This window comes from Cuculus canorus, chromosome 3 (assembly GCF_017976375.1).
Source record: "Cuculus canorus isolate bCucCan1 chromosome 3, bCucCan1.pri, whole genome shotgun sequence".
NCBI classification, from domain to species: Eukaryota; Metazoa; Chordata; class Aves; order Cuculiformes; family Cuculidae; genus Cuculus; species Cuculus canorus.
In genome coordinates, this window is record NC_071403.1 from 36,026,022 (window position 1) to 36,048,193 (window position 22,172).

Here is a 22,172-nt window from a genome sequence, read left to right on the forward strand (position 1 = left end):
TGTGTGCTGACCTTCACAGCCACAGCAGCAGCACTTTGGGGAAGATTTGGGACCTTTTTGAAAATGCCAGCACTGTGAGAAAACAATTTTCTTTTTAAATTGGTGAAAATTGAGATGTTTTCAGGTCCTCTCACCTCCAAATGGATGTCTGAGACACCAGAGGCTGAGCAGATCATTGCAACCCACCCCAAGCATGCAACTTGGGCTGGCTCGGTGCATGCAGCCACCCAGCCAGCAGCAGATTTGGGCTCTGAAGCTGCCCCTGTCCAGGAGCAGGATATGCTCGCTGGCTTTTGATGATGGTAATTAATTTTTATGAATGAGGGTAAGGGAAAGGGTGTTAGAAACAGGTTGATTATAATCAGCTTTTAATTAAAATGTTTGAACTATAATTTAAACTAAAAATATCCTATTACTTATCTTTGCTATTTCACAGGCACTAATGTAACTAATGATCTGATCGTCACTGGCTTGTATAATGAAGCGTGTCTGAGAACTGTTCAGATTATGCCATCAATCAAACGCCTACGCTGTGCTCCCTCCCTCAGCAGAGCTCTTTGTGGTGGAAGGAGCCTGCACCAGCTCCTCCTTGTCTCCAACCTTTATTTCTCACCACAAAGCAATGAGCTACCCTGGGGCGGAAAGCAAAAACTGGGCTGAAAATGGCAAAAGTTTGATGACTTTCTGGGCATCATTACAATTTTTCAGGAATGATTTCCCTGGGATATGGCTGTTTTGTGGCTCTAACTTGCCAATCATATTTATCATAACAGAGTTAATGACCAAAGAAGGGTCCAGAAACTGAGTCCTGCCACCCTGGCTCTGATGTAGACAGGACAAAAAGTTGTCTGTATTAATGAGAGGGTAAGGGCTAGCAATGTGCCACCGTGTAGCTGAACTTGCAGAGGTGAAAGCTTTGTTTTAAAATCCTGTGGGAGCTTTCAAGTGGCTGAACTGAATAAAGACCCGGGGGGATTGTGCTCAAGGCAAGACAGCCAGCGGGATGCCTGAGTGAGGCTCACAAGGGCTGGAGAGGTGTAACTGTCAGACACAAGAGCCTGTATCACAGTTGGCAGGGTCTTCACTGGCCCATCCTGCCCCACTGCATGGCTACCCCACAGCTCTAGTCCCACCCCAGACACCAGCACTGCTTTTGGGACACTTTATAACACCGGGCTCAAATGCACCAACACAAGACCAGCTTCAGTGCAGTGGGGGATGATGGATCATCTGAAAAAGCTTGTGTCATCAGTCATACTGATCAGAGATCTCTCTCTCCCTGTTGCTGGATTCCCCCCAGTCAACTGACAATAAATTAGGCATCATCCGATTTGACCATTACGAGATCAAAAATAGCAAAAGGTTAGAAAATGCATCAGTCCTTTAAGTTCAATCATTCAAATTGCCTTTAGAATGGCGTGCTGTACAGTCGCATCTACACAGACACCTAGGTGTTCCCCCAGCCCCAAGCTCAGACGCACACATCTGATCCCTATGGCTAGAAATACAAACCCAAACTTTAAAAGAAGTCTGACCATGATTGTAGAGTCCAGCAAAATGATTTGGTAAATTAATGAACGTGGATATGATTACAGAGAGTGTAATGAGTTCTTGCTCCAGTAACTGTGTTAGCTTCAATACCTTAGCCAAAGTGATTTCTGGACTACACCTGCTCCACAACGTGGGCATCATAAATACCAGTCATGAAAAAAAAAAAAGAACCACACTTAATTTGTCATCACAAAATCAACAGCAAAAAAAAAAAAAAAAAAAAAAAAGTTTTGACTCATTCAGAATAAGTGATTTAGAGAGTTCTTTTTTTTTCCCCTAGTAGCAAATCATTACAATAGATAAGTATAAGGAACTCTCGTCTCGGAGAAAGCAGTCAGTCACAGATGCAGACATTTTGAACTACTTTTCTCTGCTGGCTCAGTACAACAGTTCTGGTAACAGGTAAAAGGATAATTTCTCTTCACCTCTACCTCTTCCTTCATGTGCTGACATAGGAGGGATAAATTTATGTTTTCTACGATTGAAATAACAGGCTGCAGTGCCTGTGCCACAGCTAACAGAAGCCCTGAATGAGCTGGATCTTGCTGGTGCTGGAAAGGGCAAGCTGGCTTCTTGATAAACCAGGAAACCCCATCTCTGACTCAGGACACACGGGAGCACTGCAACCAGTTTTGTGGCTGCGAAGCCAGGGGCCAGTTCCTGCCCCCGCTGAGGCAGAGCTCAGCCCCAGGAGCCAGCCAGCCACTGGGATCTCAAATATCCTCCAGCTCAGCACCTGGAGCCACTGCAAAGCTGAATACAACACACCTGGTCTGGAGGGGTTTTTGGCATCTCCCTGGCAGCCAGGGACTCCTTGTATTCTCAGTTTTTAAAGTAGGGAAGTTGAGCTTTTTTTGATCCAAAATTCTATTCAGTTCCCCCTTGAGGGGTCCCCTTCAGTCAGGAAACTCTCCTACCACAACATTTAGCATTACAATTCACTCTCTCAGCAACAGATGTCATTTTTCTCAAGGAGAATTTGACAAGTTTCCTTTTGCCTTCCTCCAGGCAAATTCTTTCACAGGTACACAGACCAGTAAATCAGTTTTGTGATCTATTAATATCCATGGGTTGCATTCTTCAGGGGAGCTACCAAACCATTCATTAAAGAGCCCTGCAGCATTAGCTGAACCTATCGGGTTCCCCACAAACTGAGCAGGCTTCAATTCCATGACTGGAAGCATGCCTTTACTTCCATTAAATTCAGACCTGCAACATCAAGAAAAGGAGGAGAAAAGCCGCAGCCACCCCTAAAAGGGGAGTAACTCATACAAAGTAGGAAAAGAAGTATACACATAAAATGTAATTGAATACTCTCATTGAAGTATCCACCTTCCCTTGCCACTTGGAAATTATTTAGGTACACCAAACACATTAATTTACCAAGCAAACAGCCCAGTACCTTTAGCACATCCAGCAGAATTGCTAAATTTACACAGTGTAATGATCTACTGTGGATTTAGCTGTTGCAAGTTGTCCCCATTCAAGATGCTGTGGTGTTACATAAAGCATTATTACTTAAGGTTTCATTTTTATCCACACTTGGAGTTGTATCTTGTTTGTGGCATAAAGGCATCAGAATATTTTCTACACTGCTATTGTTAGCAGTGCTTTAATCATCATACTTTGAAACCTAAACCTGATTTCCAGCAGTTCACGAAAGGTCACTCTCAGAAATCTTATGGAAAGTTGGCATCTGTGCAGCCCTTTACATACATTTATACAGGGCACAGAATGTTTTTAATTGAGTTAGAAGCTTATCATTCAATGTTCAGTCACAAGGCTGAAGAACAGCAAGTGATCCCTAGCATATATAATCCATTAGCTAATTACAGTAAATTTCCCAGTGTCTTTGAAAAGAAGACTTAGCGTCAACTTTTCTGCTCTGCATGATGTTGTATAAATCAGGAAAAGAGAAGCACTCAGTGCTCCAAACAGCATCAATTTCTCACAGAGAATTGTCAGAATAGAAACCATTTTTGTGTGACCCCCACTTCCCTCAGCACCTGTGAAGACTCCTGTTACACTGACTCAAGCCTAGTATTACGTGCCAGCTTAGTCTTTTTATAAACTCTTACCTGTGATATCTCCAATCAGCATCCAAGATGGATAACAGCAGCACCTACCTGAAAAAAGCATCAGGGACTTCACAAGGAACTCTGCTCCAAAGTCCTTTCTCTATCCTGCAATAATATTTTTGCTACCAAGGCCTTGATTTTTAGAAAACCAAACTAACACCAGGAAGAGAGCTCAGTCAGCCAGTATTCAGGCAGAACTACAGACCACCGAAGGGAAGTCAGGATAGGTGTTGGGGAGATCTTTCACAATTCTTTTGTCTCCCGCTTTTCATTCAGCTTTGGCCACATCTGTCACATGCCATATGTTGGACAAAAGGGAACCACAAAGAAATCACTTTTGTAACAAAATTTATTTTTTGCTCTGTGGATACAAATCCCAAACATCAACAAACAACTTCCAGTGGAAAAATACCAGTCATTAACAATGAAAACTTTTATTATTATTTAATAAATAGAACTTTGGCATTCAAAATTCTAGCTGTAAACCCTACTTTAAAAAAAAATTACAAAAAGAGGCAAGAACAACAAGCCTAAAGCTGAGCCAGCCAGTGGCTCCTTTACTTATTACAATGAACACATTGTGATTAAGTCATGACAACTCTATTTACATATGAGGTATTCTGAGTGGTTCAAAAATTGAACCCAATTTACAAAACTACCAGTCTTCAGGGACTGATCCAGTACATATGTCAGCTGTGCTTATAAAAGATAGCTCCAGACACTCCTCCCCATTGAAATGATGATATTCTGTAATTAATAGACACAAAATAAACACATTATGATTTGAGTTTCCTGCCCTCACTTCAGAGTTAAAAAAGCTGCACACTATGACCAGCCTAACATTCAGAGTGTACACCCAGTACCTAGTTTAATTACTTCTGTTCCTAGATTTTTTGCAGTTCTTACTACAAAAGCTTCTAAACAAAATATTGGCAGGTAAGAGGAAAACAAGGTGCAGTCATCAGCATCCTAAGAACTTTAGATCTAAAGTTCAAGGGTAATATACACTTACTTTAGGCAAAAAAAGGCACAAAGGTATGCAGCCGTGGAATTAATATTGCTAATGAGCTACTGGAATAAATCATCCCTTTAGATAATAACCATAAATTTGTTTGTGGTCTAACAACGCAGATTAATTCATAAGATCCTTTCCCCGCTCAAAGCAGAACTCATCACACCAATGAGAAAAGCCCAATTATACCTCCAGCTCCACCTTTGTAATATCACTGATAAGGACATGGAAAACTAGAGAAAATTACGCCCACGTGGAGAGACTGCAGCATGCTGTCACTGCCCGTACTAGAGCAGCAGGTCACGGAGGAAGGAGTTTGCTTGCTTGTTTTCCTTGTGCTCCTACCCTGCAAGAAACACTTCCAAAAAAACCCATTTGAAGCAGAAGTTGGGCAGTGAGGGCAAAGGAAGGAAACCTTTTGAAGGGAAAAGGACAACATTTCAGCTCTTGTAATGACTTCACAGCCACCAGCAGTTTTGAATGCTGGAGCCTGAGTGAGTGGTTACAGCAATCTCCACAATTTCACACAACTATCACACGACGAAGCTGCACAGCGGAGGCTAGCAACCTAAATCACATTCACACAACTGACCTGCTTTACTTCTATACAGTAAATACATAGCATCATCTACAGCTTGTCCAAAGACAGTTACTTTCCAAGTCTTTTTCAAAATACATTCTTGAATACAGTAGTTACTGTAAGTATCTTCTAAAGGATTTTATAAATTCAATCTGAAACTATACAAAAAATTACTGTACAAATTTGCTGACAGCCAGAACAGTACAGAATCCATTCATTAGCGGTTGTTTTTCAGCCCTTGAGATTGTCTAATAGGTACAGCCAAAAGTTGTCATGACTAAATCTAAGCAAATCCAATGTTAACATTCATTAATAAACTCTGTATTAAATATGCTGAATGAGACCACACACACTACATTTTAACCAACTAAACAATCATGCATATCTTAGAAAAAGCTCATTCCATTGCCTGGTAATATTTTATAGGTACAACATTTCCATCTAAGGAAATAATAACGTGCAACTTAGAGGTGTTTCCTCTCTCCCCAACACTTCTAGGTTATTATCTGAAATGCTATTGTTGAATTCTGATAGGAGACAGATGCCGTAAACTGCAGACTACTACTTCACTGCAGCGCCAAAATCAATGAACTACACCAAAGGAAGAAGCCGAGGCCCTTGTCAAACACACCAATACTGTTAGAGCCACAGAAAACTGTGCAAGCCCATCTGTGCTAAGATCCTCTTCTTCAGTTTTGCGCTAGCATAAAAGTACACCTTCAAACCTACAGAAAAACGCATAGAAATTTCAAATAAAATAGCCTCGTCTTTTATCTTGAAGTAGAGACACCAAGCAATTTCACTGAAGATTTCATCTAGACACAGTTTTCGTGCTCACAGGAGCTGAACCAGTCACATTAATCTATCCCAAAACACCATGTAGCAGTAATATAAATAGCAACTGTATTTTTAACAAATCAGTCCAGGTGTAGCTTCAGGATAGAGAAAACTGTCAAATAAATAAGTCCATATAGCTAAAAAAAATGTAAGTCACTACATTATAAAATCAACATTAACAGTAACTGTTTAACAATGACAAGAAAGCAAAACATCAACATGTTAAAACTGGAAACCAGTCTACTTCGTTAGACTGTTTTTTTCTTTTTTAACATAAATACAGTCAGAAAACTGAAGATACTAACACTTTTGCCATAAAAATGTTACCCTAGAATTTTCCAGGCTAACTGCTATTCTTCCTAAGGGATTTCTGCTGTTGTCCACACTGTGGGTCAGCCGATGAATGACTGACTTGCACCTTAGTAATATGAAACGTTCTTTCCATACTGTGTATGTAACTGACGTTCATATATTTGCTTAACAATGTGATTGGAGAGTGGTTTTGCTCCTTGCAAGCTTTTGTTTCCTTCAGTTAAATACTATTTTACACTATGCATAACTGTGCAGCTAACTTGCAGTTATGTTCCAGGAAATCAGAAGCGTTAATACGTCATCTGTCCCACAGGAGTGAAACAGCACTGCCAAGTGACACTCACTGAATAAACTATGGAACACAATTTTTTAATGTAATTCCTTCCTACATAAATAGAGAAATCAAGAATTTCCAAACAATGTGGAAAATTTTGCAGTCCTCGGATAACCGAGTATTTAATACTGCTAAGCGGAAACATCCTGTTCCAAGCCTTGATTTTGCCAAATGCCAAACACCCGTTTTTCAGCTGTGGTAAAAAAAAAAAATGGTTGATGTGGTTTACAACCTCATCAAAGGCCTTCAGGGATGAAACACAAACTAGCCACATTTTTAAAGTGGAGATGACCTAAGGGAAAAAATAAGTACGGTACAAACATTAAAATACAGTCTTTTTTTTTTTTTTCTGATAGCCATGTACTGTGCTGCAGTTTCGTGCCTTCCAGCTTCTCTGGGTTTGTCACAGACTGTGTTATTGAAACTTCTTACAGCAACACAAGAGAGGTTAAAACAATCTGATAATGCTGTATTTTATGGCTTCATCTGCATAAAGCAGTTAAAACTTGGTTTCCATCCACTACTGGGCAAACAAGCTAGACATCCATTACTAAAAATCAACATCTTTCCCATATCAAATTTTTTAGGCAATATGCGAGAGCAACTACTTTTTGTAGTGCTCCAAAATTGTGCCAATTGGGATTCCTAGAGTGGACTGCAGTTGTACAAGCCTCTATACGGCTAGAGGTCCTTTGACTCTCCGATCTAATTTCAGAATACAGGTAATATATCCTACAAACCCTTCATGAAGGAAAGGACTGATACTAGTAGCAGCATGGCTGTTTTGATGCTCTGACTCCAGAAACTAGGTAAAATAATAGAATGAGCCCTAATGAAGGAAACAGAGCATCCAACTAATCATTCTTCACAGCTTGTTCCTACATTCAGTAGTTTGGAGAAAAGATTTCTTGTAGTTTGTAACACTCCACTCAAACAATGACTGTCCTCTCCCCACCAGATTCCCGAGATTAAATATTCACAATCCGCAGAGAGAGTTGCATGTGCAGTACTATTTGCAGTCTTCCAATATGGCTCCTTAACAAAAACGCAAAGACCTGTGACACAGCAGCATTTAATAAGTCATTTGTTACTAGGTGAAATGTTGTTATTGAGTGATGCAATTGTCCCCCATGTCCTGAGCATAACGGTCTGACATCATAGTCCTTAATTCATCAATGTCCTTTCGTAACTGACAAACGTCCAAGAGCTTCTTTGAAAGGCTTTCTGTGCTGCAGTAATTTTCATTCTCTTCAGCTGAACAGCTCAGTGCTACAAAAAACAACCACCAAGGTTAAAGCTCTAGCAACTGTGTCCTGCGAATACTTCAACTAGTCAGTTGCCCTTGAAATAAGGGAGAGGTCACTTTAATTACATCAAGAGACATCATGCTTTACTATGATGAAACACCAACAAAATGTGTTTGAACTTATAAATTCAGTGCCCATAACTGCTTCTCTGAAAGATACGCTTTGCTGTTTGCACCAAGATCTAAACTTGCTGGTGTCTGAAGGATCTCAACAGCAGTGAAAAACCAGCCATTTCCTAGAGATTTTGGAGCTTTCTATAGCCACTCAGAAAAGAGGGATAGATGGGCTTGGAAAATAAGGTAATTTAAAATGATGAGATGGTACTAGAGATATACTGAACTATTCATGCTGCTGGCTGATGATGGTCTCGTGGACTTTGGGACTGGTATATGCTCCAGTCCCCAGTACTTCTGGGTGCTACAGCACAAATGAGCCTACAGGGCATGTAGTAGATCCTGCCGCACAGGACATTATACCATTACTGTTCTACCATGTTGGTAGTCCAGTCTATCTGATTTATTCTAAGTAGCACTAAGAAAACAATAGCATATGATACATTCAGGTCAAAAAGAATTTGTTTATTAAGCTTGCCAAAGGAAAGACCTAGCACAAACTCTCTATAATGATGCTTTGCCTGACCCGCTTTAGGGTGTGCTTCTCGTATCCTGGTTAAGTTTAACAGCTTAGGAAGTGCCGAAGACTAGATGTCCCATTAACAGTATTGGATATAGCCTGGCATTACGCTTATATAACACAGGCAGACACCTCCACCCCCACCCCCAACCCAGACATACATGTCTGCAAACAGCAGAGGTGTATTCCTACTACTTGACTTCACGGACTTTTAACACAAAAACACATGACATAGCAATACCAGGCCTGCCTCACCTTCCTCATAATGAGTTTATAGAGCTGAACACATCTGGCAGAAAAGCCTCCATGAAGCCTCAGGATGACTACACTGCATCTCAGGAGGGATGGACACCTGGCTACACACCCTTCTTTTCTAGTGGGCTGAACATAGCCATGATTGGGTCCATATGAAGAGCTAGCTACCTTCTCTCCTCACTTGGCAAGGACCTATGTAGTCAGATGCATTTAGCGGCCCAGGTGCACTGGAAGCCCAGCTTTTCCAGAGAGCTCCAGGAGTACACTTCAAGCACAACCACTGCAGTTGCATAGCAAGGGGGAACACCTCCCTGTCCAGCTGGCAAGTTCAAGCACCACTTAACTAAACCATTACTCCGCTATATCAAAACACTATTAAGCATTAGAACGACAACATCACTTACATCGGATTCCCAGCAGTAAGGAAAGATTAGGCTCCTCACCCTGAGCTCTCTGGGTCAGAATACTGCACAGTGCTTTCAAGTCATATAAGCAATGGGACATTTCCTTGAACAACTGGTCTGCTACAGGCATCTTCTCAGATACTGGCTGCCTGGACTGTTCCACCTGCCGCATCTGCTCCTTCAGAGTGGCATTCTCTTCCATCAGTCTTTGGTTCTTTGTGAAAAGTAAATAGGAAAAGAGGAAAGTTACTCTGCAGCATGCACTGTAGCAGAAAGTTTCCTGTTTAAAATCATAAACAATACAATTAAAAATAATTAATTCTCATACATACAATCAATAATTCTTTGGCCCTCCAAGGAACAGCACATTGACAGCTTTACATGGCTGTCTATTTTGTGTTACCACTGCTTAGCAGCCTCCACCCTTGAGGCAGTGATGGTATCTATTACACTTTTGTACAGCAGCCAGCACAGTAAAGTATTTAATTAAGCTCATAAAGCCCTATCATGAGATCTTATAATCATTCTATAAGGTCCTTCCCAGCTGGTGTGGCCAAGGCTTGGTTTATTGGGGTTTTTACTTACTTCAGAGAAAACTTTATTTAACTGCTCTATATTCCTTTCTTTTTCTTCAAGCTCATTTGTCATCTTCTCAACAATCTGCTTTTCTTGCAAAAGCTTCTCTTGCATAGACTAAAGTGAATGAAAACAGAGGTAGTGATTTTAAATTTTCATACTTAAAAAAGCATCTTCAGTAAATTTCTAGGCTTCAGTTGTCCATTACTTTTGTAGTAATTATTTTTTGTTTTCTACCATGTTCCACCTTCCATTCAGCAGGACCCCAACAGGTCTCTGTATACTAAAACAGTTATTCCAAATATCAGTGAAACCCTTTAAATAAGCCATATGTCTTTAGAAACAAAAAGACTATGTTCCAACCTTACTCCAATTTGTAAAGCATGAAATCTAAGATACCCATGCAATATTGTTTATTCTAACCAAATACTTTCACTTGAAATAAGCAGCAGATTAATGACAGCTAACCTTCATCTGTGCAGTTTCAAGTTGTCACTGAAGATTTTTTTTTGCCTCTATTTTCTGTAAAGACTATGGCAGGGCTTCCTACAACCTTTCACAACACAGAATTTATCCCACCTTCTATAAAGCTGAGAAGAAAGCCTTTAACAGTTGATACAGAGCACCAACTTCTTTAAAACCATACACAAACAGGATAAATCAAAACAGTCTATGCAACTACTGTTCTGAAAATAAAACTGAGAGCAAAAAAAGTAACTTATTTGTAGTTTACAGGGCCATTTTTAACAGATACAATAATTATTTTCAGTAATGAACAGCAAATTCCTCGGATACTATTGTATTTAAGTATTGGGGCTTTCAAGAGCTGACTTCCAGATCAGTCACAAGCAGCGACAAACAATTGCTGCAACACAGCATCAGCTGCTGTCAGTTCCTCAGTTTTTACCTACAAAGTCGAAACTGAGAAATTGTGATATATTTCCATGTGGACTTTTTGGGGTGAATTCAGCATGATCACTGGTGTCTTTGTTGTTAAAAGCACTCATGTTTATTCCCTTAGTTGGCTTTTAGATTGGTAGATATGTCTTTCAATGTTACCTAGCAAAATTCAGAAAGGGGAATATCCAAATCATCTTATCTGAATAGTAACAACAATGAAGAGTGATTATATGAATTCCTAATGTTTTAAAATGGACCTCTTCAGCTTTCACAAAGAAAACCAATCTGTTGTAAATGGTATTACTCACAAATCCAAGGCTGTGCCAGCACAGTGCATATCAAGTGTTCTCCCCATCCCTAGCTCACCATATTAATATGTAAAACCTGTTGTCTGGTTTTAATAAGATGCAAATCCAATCCTATCATGCTCAAAAATACAGCTGGAGCACTGGTGTATTCCTTGGCAAAATTTTGACTGCAACCCTCCACAGAATGGAACCAGAGATCATAATGGCGGGAGGAGAAGGACCATTTCACAGAATGATGGCTCTTAATTTATGGAATGACACTGACTCAGAAGAATGTTTTTTTCTTCAACCTCTGTAGGAACAATCCTAATGATTCCTCTTCCAAGGCAGAGAACTCTCACAGGGAATTTTTCTATGGTAGCTTAAATAAAATGCTATAGAAAGATCAAAGTTACTCTTGAGTAAAAGATACTTTTAAATTGCTGAACTATGACGGCAACCTTACTCAAAGACAGAAAAAAACCCACGCTCCATATTTGACAGAACAAGCTATGTCAAGCTATGCTGGTTTTGGGGTCTTAGGAAAACAGCTTTGGAAAAGAAGTCAACTTTACTCTCGTGTGAGTTGCTCTTAGGATGTATGAAGAATGGAACTCTGAGGGTACCAGCACTGGGGACTCTGGCACGTAGAAGACTATATACAGGTCTGCCCTTTATCATGTATGTGGCCTACTGAGTGAATGACAGGCCATTTAATTGACTTGCCAGCTATAAGAAATATTAGTGCTGATGAGAAGGCAGCGAGTAAAGAGATGCAACGCAGGGCTGACACCGAGTGGAGTTTTTAATAGCCTGGATCCCAATGGGAGGCATGCAGCCTTGACAAAATTTCCCAATGCATTCAGCTCAGCACTGTACAAGCAGTGAGACAAGTCAGAACTTTGTCACACCCTTTGCAAAACTGGAAAACAATGGTGCTAAAATTTACACACTTAATATGGACTGGAAAAAGCTACACTTTATATTCATCTAAGTCATAAGAACCAGAAGGCAGAACGCAGAAATGACTACTTGTTTTTAAAACTATATTCAGACACTTGACCTGCTTCTCAGTTCACCCACGCTGTGCCCCTCGAAAGGAAATGCTGCAGCAACATGCATCCTAAAGATAAGCTGTGAGAGAAAGCACAGCTTCATGCTCTAGTGGGAGGAACGGAAGGAAGAAAGAGGGTCCTGCCCCATGTCAAAGGAAATGCCATGGGCCAGGAGCGGGCAGGAAGTAGCTCTGTTTCAGGCATTTCCTTTGTTGTGCCTGCAGGTGAGCAGAACTCACAGTGGTCTTGAACCATCTTCTTTAATTTTTTACAAAAATTTACTACTGAGAAAAACGACTGTTCTGCGTCAGACTAAAGGTCTCTCTAGCTCTGTCTGTCTGCAGCCAAACAGAAGACGCTTACAGAAGGCAATGCCGTAAGAACCAGTAATAGCCAAAACACCCTCCCAAGTATCTTCACATTTTAATGGCCTTTGATGAACTTCCCTTCCATAAGCAAGTTCCAGAATGTCCAGAGCCCCAGTTACAATACATGCATTAGTACTACCATTTCCACATTTCCTTTTTTGTGCCAATGCCAAACATTAAGGTTTGACTGTGCAGCTTCCCTGAAGGTGGGCAGATGGTAGGAGACAGGTTCAGAAATATTATCTTCCCCTCTGTATTTTCAGAACTACATCTGCCACTAAATGTATATTCAAACTACTCCAAAATCAGCTTCAACAATATGCCAAATAATGAGCACAAGTTCAGTTGCACCATTTAATGGGGAACTACCAGAAGTGAAAATCAGCGTTTAATTTTAAAAGACGCATCTATCTATCATTCTCTGCTACCCTAATACCAAAGCTCAGAAAAAGCCCATGCACCAACCAGCTTGGCTGAGCCCACAGTGCTATCATTTCCCAGTGCTCATAGTGCTACGAGTCTCCATACGTCAACCCTTACTTTTTCCCATATACTTTCCAAAGTTACAATTTGGCAGCATTACTCCCAGCCTGGCAGAGTTTGGGTTTATTGTGACTGACAGGACTGACCGATGTACTCTGGGTAACACAACCATCAACAGCCTTTCAAAAAGTGAGCTGCAGAATCGCTTTAAGTGTTGCCACCATGGTATGCAGCTGTGCGTCAACTCAGGAGAATACTATTCTGAAGGTGATTGTAGCTGATGTTCTTAATTTGTTAAATAAAAAGAGTTACAGGCACAGTCTCATTTTTTTCTTGTGTTGGACCTATGTACACATACTATGTAAGGAACTAACCTTGACTAAGCTATGAAAAGGGACAGAGATCCTCAGAAAGGTTATGAAATTCAAGTTGAATTTTTTTTAAAAAAAATTATGAAACATACGAAACTACATTTAGTCATGTTACAATTTTTGCATATTATCAGGCTACTCCATGAAAAAAATCTCAATTTGTTGTATTTCACCATCTTCAAATCTAGAGAAGCTTAAATGATTTTCAGTTAACAGCCATATGTTACACTGCAACTTAAATTCCCCTACTGCTTCACTACAAGTGTATTAAATACACAATGATTTAATTAGACAAAATATAGTTGTCAACAGGAATCAGGCTAGCTACTTATCTGCATAGTAGAGAAAGTAAGCAACTAATAAGCAAACTTCGCTCCAGTGTAAATAAGAAAGCACATTCTTTTAGCAAGCGCTAAGCATGCAAGTTATGTCGCTTCATTATTTGGATTCTAGCCCCATAGAGTGCTCTCTTCCACTTCGGAAGGATTGTTTACTACCATTCTGTTGTTCTTCCAAACCCAGCATACATAGAGCCAAAGCAGAAGCACCTTCTTCATTCTCAAGAGAAAAACCTGTACCATCAGTCTTTCTAGAGGGCAAGGAAGCAAAAAGTGTGGAGTCAAATACCAATCGAGTAGAAGAATACAGAAAATAGAATTTATTGAATTTGGCTTTGCTATTTGCTGAAAACAGATTAAACGTTCAGCTTTTTCTAAAGCAAGCCATACCTCCTTCCCTATAATGTTTCCTTTTCTCCACAACAACACTGGTCACTTAAGTACCTTTCAAGTATCAGGAGCCTGATGTGTAAACCTGATCCACAGAGCTGCAACTACCAGCTGACAGCCTCTTCTGTCTTTAAAAATCTTTGGCTCCACGGTAGGTGCCCAAGATTGGCCAAGATAGTTAAAATATCTAAGTGAGTGATGTGTCAGAAACCAGTTGAACTAGGACCTGCTTAAACAATGTAAAATGTGAAGCGATATGGTTTAGGAAGGTATCTGCCTCTATTAAGGATCTCAGTAGCAAAGCTCCTAAACAATATCACTTTTTGTACTTCAGATGATCATCTGAACCCCAAAGTTGGATTGGAGGCTTCACTGCCACTTATACAGGCAGTCTTCAAACTTGAATCAGGCAGTTCTGATACAGCATCTACTAGATCAGCAGAATAAGGAAGATACATAACAATAGCGTTTCACTTTATCATATCAGGAAAGTGATAAATCATATAAACATCAATGAAGAATACATTATAAGCCCACAAAGGAATAATAGAATCATAGAATGGTTTGAGTTGGAAGGGACCTTAAAGATCATCTAGTTCCAGCCCCCCTGCCATGGGCAGGGACACCTTCCACTAGGATCAGGCTGCCCAAGGCCCCAACCAACCTGGCCTTGAACATCTCCAACGATGAGGCACCCACAACTTCCCTGTGCAACCTGTGCCACCTCACCACCCTCACTGTGCAGAAATTCTTCCTCATGTCTAGTCTAAATCTGTCTCTCTCCAATTTATAGCCATTGCCCTTTGTTCTATCACTACATGCCTTTGTAAAAAGTCCCTCCTCAGCTTTCTTGTAGCCCCTTCAGGTACAAAAGAACATAGGTCAACTACAGGCCATACAATTAAGTTCTTGGTATTTCTACTTTTGCCTCCTATTTGGGAAGGTAAAAGGATGAAATTCAATTTTAGTAGTGTTATCTTTTTTAACTAAAAATGCACAGAATAAATAACAGAATATATTCTTTCTTACCTGCATGTCTAAAATCAGTGCAGCTATCTGATTTTGTTGATTGTCTATCACCTAGAATATAAAATGAAGTAATTTAAAAGCCTTGAATCTCTTCAGATCCTTTAAAAAAAAAAAAAAACAGCTCACAAGTGTATAGCCATAGAATTTAAATCAGAATCTTTGAAACTGTACAGGACAAGACAGAATTTAACTGATGGAACAGGAATTCAAGCAAAATATGAGTATTGAACAGAAACAGACAGGTATTGAAAAGAAGCCTGAATTAGCAACAAATGTATAATGTATAGTGTGATACTTATTCCTAAAGTAAAACAATGAAGAAATGTAAGACTCAAAGTTAAACATGCCATCAACAGATCATTTGCAGACTAACCTTACTGGCTTTCTCATTCTTTTCTTTGAGACATTCATTCTCACTCTGAAGCTGTTTCGTGTCCAACATGGGAAGGCGAATACCATCTTCCAGGCATTTTTCCACTTTCTGTTGTAAACTGCGATTCAACACGAAAGAAAAATTACATGTGCCAACAGAAATTAGAAGGGATGTGCATTCCAGTAAAAAGTTATAGAGTTGCACTATCTTCCAACCACAACTATAAAACCATACCTAGCAGAATCCAGACTTATGAATGAGCAAACCATCAGTGGATGAATGATACAAAAATCCTAAACTACTGAAGCTACTGTGGCATTGAGAACAACAGATTCATTCTGGAATAGTCTTATGGGCCATATTCTGCACTGCAAGTCCCAAAAGGCACAGCCTCAACAGTAGGAGAGAGGAGCAAAGAAAAGCTTTGTGGTGTTCACAGCTCCTCTGTGCTACTGTGGGAGGCAAAGCCAGCACCAGCAGAGATCAGAGGAATCTTCAAACCTCTCAAAGTTACAGCAGCTTTAAAATCAGATTCTCCCACTGGGGCACACACAACTCAAACCGGAGTCCAGAAGCGGAGATTGCATCAAGCACCAGTGGCCTATCCTTCGCACCCTCTGTGACTACTAAAAGGGAACATAAAAGCACTCCCCAGCTGCTCCCACATGAAGGCATGACCTTCAGACCCACTGTAGCTCAGCTCAAGCTCCTAGGTGAGGCTACAGCCTTTGCCTCCTCACCTTCTCTCAGAAAAGCAGCACATTTTATCAGTGTTAATCTTGACGTTTAATTTAGAAACGAGAGGTCATCCTAACTATTTGTAGGCTTTCAGAAAAGATAAAATGATCCCCCTCTAGATTACGAGGGCACAAAAAATATAAGTCTTTCATTGGTAAGATGGAAACAATGCGCCAACAATTTGGCTGGCAAGGTGTCCCAACTAGCTTGCCTTTCATCATGGAAACACTTTCAGACTCTCATGGCATGTACCTTTACCCAATGGAGGGACAGTGAACTGCAGTAACACCCACATAAATTATTAAAAGTGATTCCCCCCCACTTCCCCCTTCCTCTTTTTTTCCTCCCCGCAAAAAAATTCAGTGTTTAAGTAGCTCACTGGATCTAAAATGCACCACAGTAACAATGCCTCCCCATCTCATCTGGAATTTTTTCATGGATATCCCTCCCATTTGTGTTTTCATAGTTAAGCAAGCTCAGTGACAGCAGATAAGCTGCTGCTAAATCTCCCCATGAATACACCCACCCCCACTGAAAAGGTAAGAAACAGCTACAATTTAGTTAAATCTTCGACCCTTCCCTGATATACCCATCAGCCAATATCCAGGGGGCTTTTCCACAGCTCGGGTCAGGATTAGTTATCAAATCAGAGTGCTGACAGCTTCTACACAATGCCGCTTTGCTGCACACATTTATTCTATCCTCTGTCTGGCAGCAGGTTGTGACGCCATAGCAGCAGTGTTCCACATCTTTAAAGAAAGATAGTGAAGAGTATCCTTGGCAGACTCTTCTCTGTGGTAATACTTGAAACTTGCCACAAATAAAAATCTCATTGGATTTTCCATTGCAATACACTGTCATTCTGCACAGTAATATGTTTATGTCATGAAAAATCACTAGCATTGTAATAGGTTAAGAGGGCAAATAACATTAGGTCTTGCCATCAAGAGGGAAGCGCAACCATTTCAGGGCACAAAAGCCAAGCAGCCATTCATACCTCTGTACTGTTGTGACCAGCTCTTTTTCTTTTTTCTTCTGACACATGAGTTGCAATTCTCTCTCTTTGCACTGTGATCGGACCTCTCGGAGCTTCTTTTCTAACTCAGCTGTAGTTTCTCGAAGTTGCTTGTTCTTCTCTTCTAAAATTTGTAGCTAACACAGGTTATATTAGTCAGACACGATACCATGTGAGCAGAAGGCTTTGTGGCAGGCCACAGCCTTGCAGTTACCTTCTGTATAATTTTAGGCCCATTTCACTTATTGAGTATGAGAATCCCTAATAGCTACAGTGCTTCCTAAAACACTGAAATACTTCTCTTCCTAATCAGATGGGGAAAAAATATGTTGAAAGAATAAGAGATTTGACAACAGATATTGGGAGGCATACTCGTATTTTTAAAAAGTAAACCAAACTCCTGTTACCTTACCTGCTTAGTCTGCCCTTGGATATCATCCAGTGTTGGTAGATCAGCCAGGTATTTTTCTAAGGTTTCAATTCGTCTTTGTTTTTCTTTGCTTTGCTCAGACTCCTTCAGGCATTTCTTTTTTAGGCTATTAATATATCGGTCTCTAGTTTTAAGCTAGAAGAAAGTAAGAGAACATGTTTTAGGATTACAGTAAAAAATAAACCTGTTTTGGAAGCAGAGGCTGGTCACTCTTCAAGAACTGTACTCTCAGCTGCAGGAAAGGGTTGCTTAATGCATAAAACAAACCCAAAGAACTATTAATCCCAACAGCTCCAAGTCACACCCACACATGACCTCAAACCACTGTTGCCTCACCTCTGCCCAGTACACTCCATATGCCTTGTGAAATGAAAACATGAACAGTTTGACACTTCAGAATACTCTTTTTAATTTTTTTCACCAATGGAGAGGTTTATATGCCACAAATGAACAAGAAACATTTTAGTCTGTCCAGTTTTCCTGTGCCCTTGGAAAACAAAACACAGGAACCAAGAACTTATTCCAACAAGAACTGGAGACAAAAAAATGATGCAGTCTGACAATTACATCAGAGGACAACTGAACAGAATAGTGGCTTTCTTAAATACTTTTTCTACAGGCAATTTAATCATCCATCGATCTGCAAAAAGTTTTTTTTTAATATTGTTTAATCTTTGCTTGCATTCCTAGTACTTATTACCTAGGCCAAAGCAGGAAGAAAGAGTATTTTCCAGGCACAGCCCAATTTAATGAAAAACAGTAACTCTTTTGCTTGATTTATAGGGTAGTAATTCACAGATAACAAGCACTTGCCACTACAGCAAATGCTAAACGTACTTTTATTTTGGTGGTATAGATATTCATCTCACTGAGAAATAAACGTGTGACACTGTCAATGTCAGAGCTCAGTAACAAAGCCTACTGGAAAGTTTAAGTCAATAATATCTGTAAAGTTTTTCCAGAGACAGCCTTCTACACAGGCCACAAAACTGAGGATTGCCAAAAGACTGGAAATCTTTGTATCTTTTATTTTACCAAGATCTCAAAACTGAACAAAGTTTTCAGGCTGCTTTAAAATCTTTCTGATGAGACAGCCCAAATAAACTGCACATTTCAGTAAGGTGAATCTGCAACTCAGCCATGATCTTTTGCCACAATATGTGCTTCAGAACCACATAACCCCCACACACTACAAGCCTTATGGCAGTGATATAAATATGCACACGTAAGCCAGTGTTGCACAGTAAGAATTGCCAGAAGTCTTAGCATTGGCTAAGTAAATCCCTTCCCTATGTTTTTCACACATCACAAAGGATGTCAAGTTGACCAGTCAGAATACTCCAGCACTTGTGCAACAAAGATCACATGGTTTGCAAATTTTCTTTTCCTGCATATATTCCATTGGGAACTTCCTCTCCTGCAACCTCTCTCCTAATAGCTACCATCTTTGCTTTGGGATTCCTCCTGCCTTCCTGAATACCCACCGCCAACCTGATGACTCTTTCCACCTTCCATCACCTGAGACTTAAAACATGGTGGGGGTTGGTGTTTTTTTTTTTTCCTCTATTCACTCTTGCTGGTTCTGCCGAGGGGAAAACAAGCTTTAGATTTTTGTTTTTTCAATTTCCTTGTTCATATACACTCTGCTCACAACTTTGTTGGGGCACGAAAGAGTAGGAAAAATCACAGAAATGATAAAAGAGAACACCACTACAAGCTATCATCGGTACTTCACAGGAGTCCTTCACAGTCACCTATACCAGAGGGAGAAGGAGCAGCCAGTTGGGTATGGGTGTCTGAAACTTTTCCAGCCCAGGAATCCAATTTCCAGATGAAATGCTTCAGAAGTAAAGCAAGAGCTGCAAAACTGCAGATGCCAAAAGGCACGTTCATGCCTGGCATAAGGAAAAGGAAAACTTAAGCATTTGTGACATGGACACTGGTGGAAAGTACTGCAGTATCTACCTTTGAAGGTTCCCTCCAACAAGAAGCTGTGATGGAGCTACCACGACTACCGGTCAGTCATGACAGGGAAGCTTTTTCAGGATTTTCTGTCTGCATGACGCAAAGCCAGGTATGATGCCAGCAGCATCTCTGATCAAGTACAAGCATCATCTACCCTAGCATTAGAAGGGACATAGAACTTCAGTCCAAGAGGCCTTCTAGCCCAATATCTCATCTCCAACAGCAGCCATAAACAGATGTCTATGGTAGGGAAAGAACAAGGAAAGCACATATTTCCAGCCTCCAGCTGTTTTCACCTTAGGGGCTCTCCAGAGGCAGTTGTTATTTCCATGCATGCATTTAGAACGAGGCAGCACTCCCATCAACTCACCCTGCATTCTCTTGAGCCCACCTATACTCTTAAGCATCCACAACAGCCTTCGGAGAGACCACCTACAGGTTTGCCATAAAGAACTAGCACGAGCAATCAGCAAAGCTACAACGGAATCACTCCCGCTTGAGTAGGCACATCCAGGCTGGTAAGTGCATCTCAAAGTATGAGGCCCACATTTATAAGCCATGCTAAAAATAAGGATTCCGTTTTCAGACTCTTTTTCTCTTTTTAAACGATACTTTATTAACTCTAATAAACACCTCAAGCTACGTGCATTCTTAGAGTAGCTTTTCTTCAAATCAAGTTTAACTGGTATCTGGTTAAAGCAGTCATCATGACTGCCATTTCATCTAGTATTGCTTTTTAGGATGTATCCACTACAAGTTCAGATCTATCTATTGCCAACATCTACAACGACTATCAATTTTCCTATCACAGACACTTTAGCTACCTTTTGAAGACAGCTCAGCAACCCAAGTACTAAGTTGCTTTCTAGCAAATAAAACATATGCCGCTAGAACAGTGTCCAAAGGAAATTAGGAACATGAAAGACACTTACTTTCTCCTCCATCTTCTTTTTCTCTTCACTAGATTTGTTTGAAATCTGTTTTATAAGTTCATTGAGTTGTAATTCCTTATTCTCAGCTGCTGCAAATTTTCGCTCAAGCTCTTCGTTGTGGGATGTTGATCTTTCTGAAACATGAGGTTGCAGTGATGTGCTCTCATACCGTGGTTGCTTACAAAAAGAAATAAGATAATCATACAAATGAAGGCACACACACTACCGTACACTTCAGCAGTACACGAGAAAGTAGTTCTGCATTTTGTTCCACTGTCAAGAAGGGTGGGGTTTGACTTTTCAAACATCAAAATACGTGGTAACAGCATGTATTTCAGGAATCTGAAGCAAAATAATAAAGAAGCTGGACATATTTATATTCCCAATGCAGGCAAATAAACATTGTGGAGCCATTTTCCTGCCAGATTTAGGGAAGAGGTGTGACTTTTCTTCCAAAAGAAACTGCTGAAAATCCAAAAAAAAAAAAGTGTTTTCAAAACAAATTCCTGCCACTGGATTATCATACTATCCGTAAGGAGGAAAAACACTTTATAAAATGGCTACGAATATATTAAATTAAGAGATGCTCTGATCTCAAGATCCTTCTAAAACAGGACAGTAGTACTAGTCAAACCATACACTATCACACCTGAAGTGCAGAAGAGTACAGGGAGAAACCCTAGACTACAGCTGCAGTGTGAAGGCAGGCCCCCTACCTTCTGTTCTGGATACCAAACACCTCCTCCCTTTACATTTCCTGCAGTTCAATATTACCTTTCTACCCCCGCTGTCCACAGACAGACAAGCACAAAATGGAAATCAGCGGCATGTGGGCTGAAAAAGGAGATGCATCCCACTAGGCTCTTAGTTTCAAGATCCTATTAATAACATAAATTAGTATATCTTTAAAGAAATTATACAGACAGTATTTTTAACCAGTAACATTCCTTTAGCAAAGCATTAAAAGAGATTAAAAACTCCCTTAAAGGATATTAGCACTTGTAATTTTGTTTTATAGAAGGCATATAAAGCAGAAATCCTAATACATTATAAACTCCTAAAACTCTTTAAATTATGAAAGATGAATGCATCTGCTGCTTTATTTGAAGTGTATTATAATATTGTAAGATAAGTCTTATCTAGACAGCATTTTAAAGTATTTTACAAAAGAACTTCCGGAAGCAACAAAAGCCACAATCCTAGATGTCTGAGAAAGTTCCTGATTACCTAACTTCACTTCAAGGCTGCACTTGAACTTGTCTCCTGTCTCACACAAACCAGAGTCTCACCTGATACACAGCTATGTTATTCCAATGTCATACTTAAGTATACTAGTCAAAATCCTGGTGCAGTGTTTGTGACAGAAAAAGATAAGGTAACAAACGGGGGACAGAAAAGTTATTTATCTGCGCATCTGTCTTTAACATTGTCTTTCTGAATTGCCTTTTAGATATACTGAGGTCTGGAGATGAAATCTGTGTGCTACGACAGGGTAGCAGCCACAGTCCTCAAACTGATTGCATTTTGTGATTAGCCTATTTACTTCATCCTCTCACTTCCTGATACTTGTGCTGCTTAGATAAAATTAAAACAGGTATGCTCAAAATGCCACCACACAT

General features: G+C 40.1%; 1 protein-coding gene across 4 annotated transcripts in view; it reads right to left on the minus strand.

The window, feature by feature from the left end:
* Nucleotides 1-3,978: 3,978 nt before the first annotated feature.
* Nucleotides 3,979-22,172, minus strand: part of CEP85L (centrosomal protein 85 like) — a 142,033-nt gene continuing 123,839 nt past the window's right edge. For 3 of the 4 annotated variants that reach the window (XM_054061510.1, XM_054061507.1, XM_054061509.1), the window contains exons 6-13: nucleotides 20,554-20,730; nucleotides 17,639-17,791; nucleotides 17,209-17,363; nucleotides 15,474-15,591; nucleotides 15,101-15,151; nucleotides 9,889-9,996; nucleotides 9,304-9,517; nucleotides 3,979-7,973 (exon numbers count right to left, since the gene is read on the minus strand). In XM_054061510.1, the coding sequence (XP_053917485.1) occupies nucleotides 7,810-7,973; nucleotides 9,304-9,517; nucleotides 9,889-9,996; nucleotides 15,101-15,151; nucleotides 15,474-15,591; nucleotides 17,209-17,363; nucleotides 17,639-17,791; nucleotides 20,554-20,730 (1,140 nt within the window). In that variant the 3' untranslated portion in view covers nucleotides 3,979-7,809. The remainder of the gene's footprint in view (nucleotides 7,974-9,303; nucleotides 9,518-9,888; nucleotides 9,997-15,100; nucleotides 15,152-15,473; nucleotides 15,592-17,208; nucleotides 17,364-17,638; nucleotides 17,792-20,553; nucleotides 20,731-22,172) is intronic. The other variant, XM_054061508.1, reaches the window with a different exon arrangement.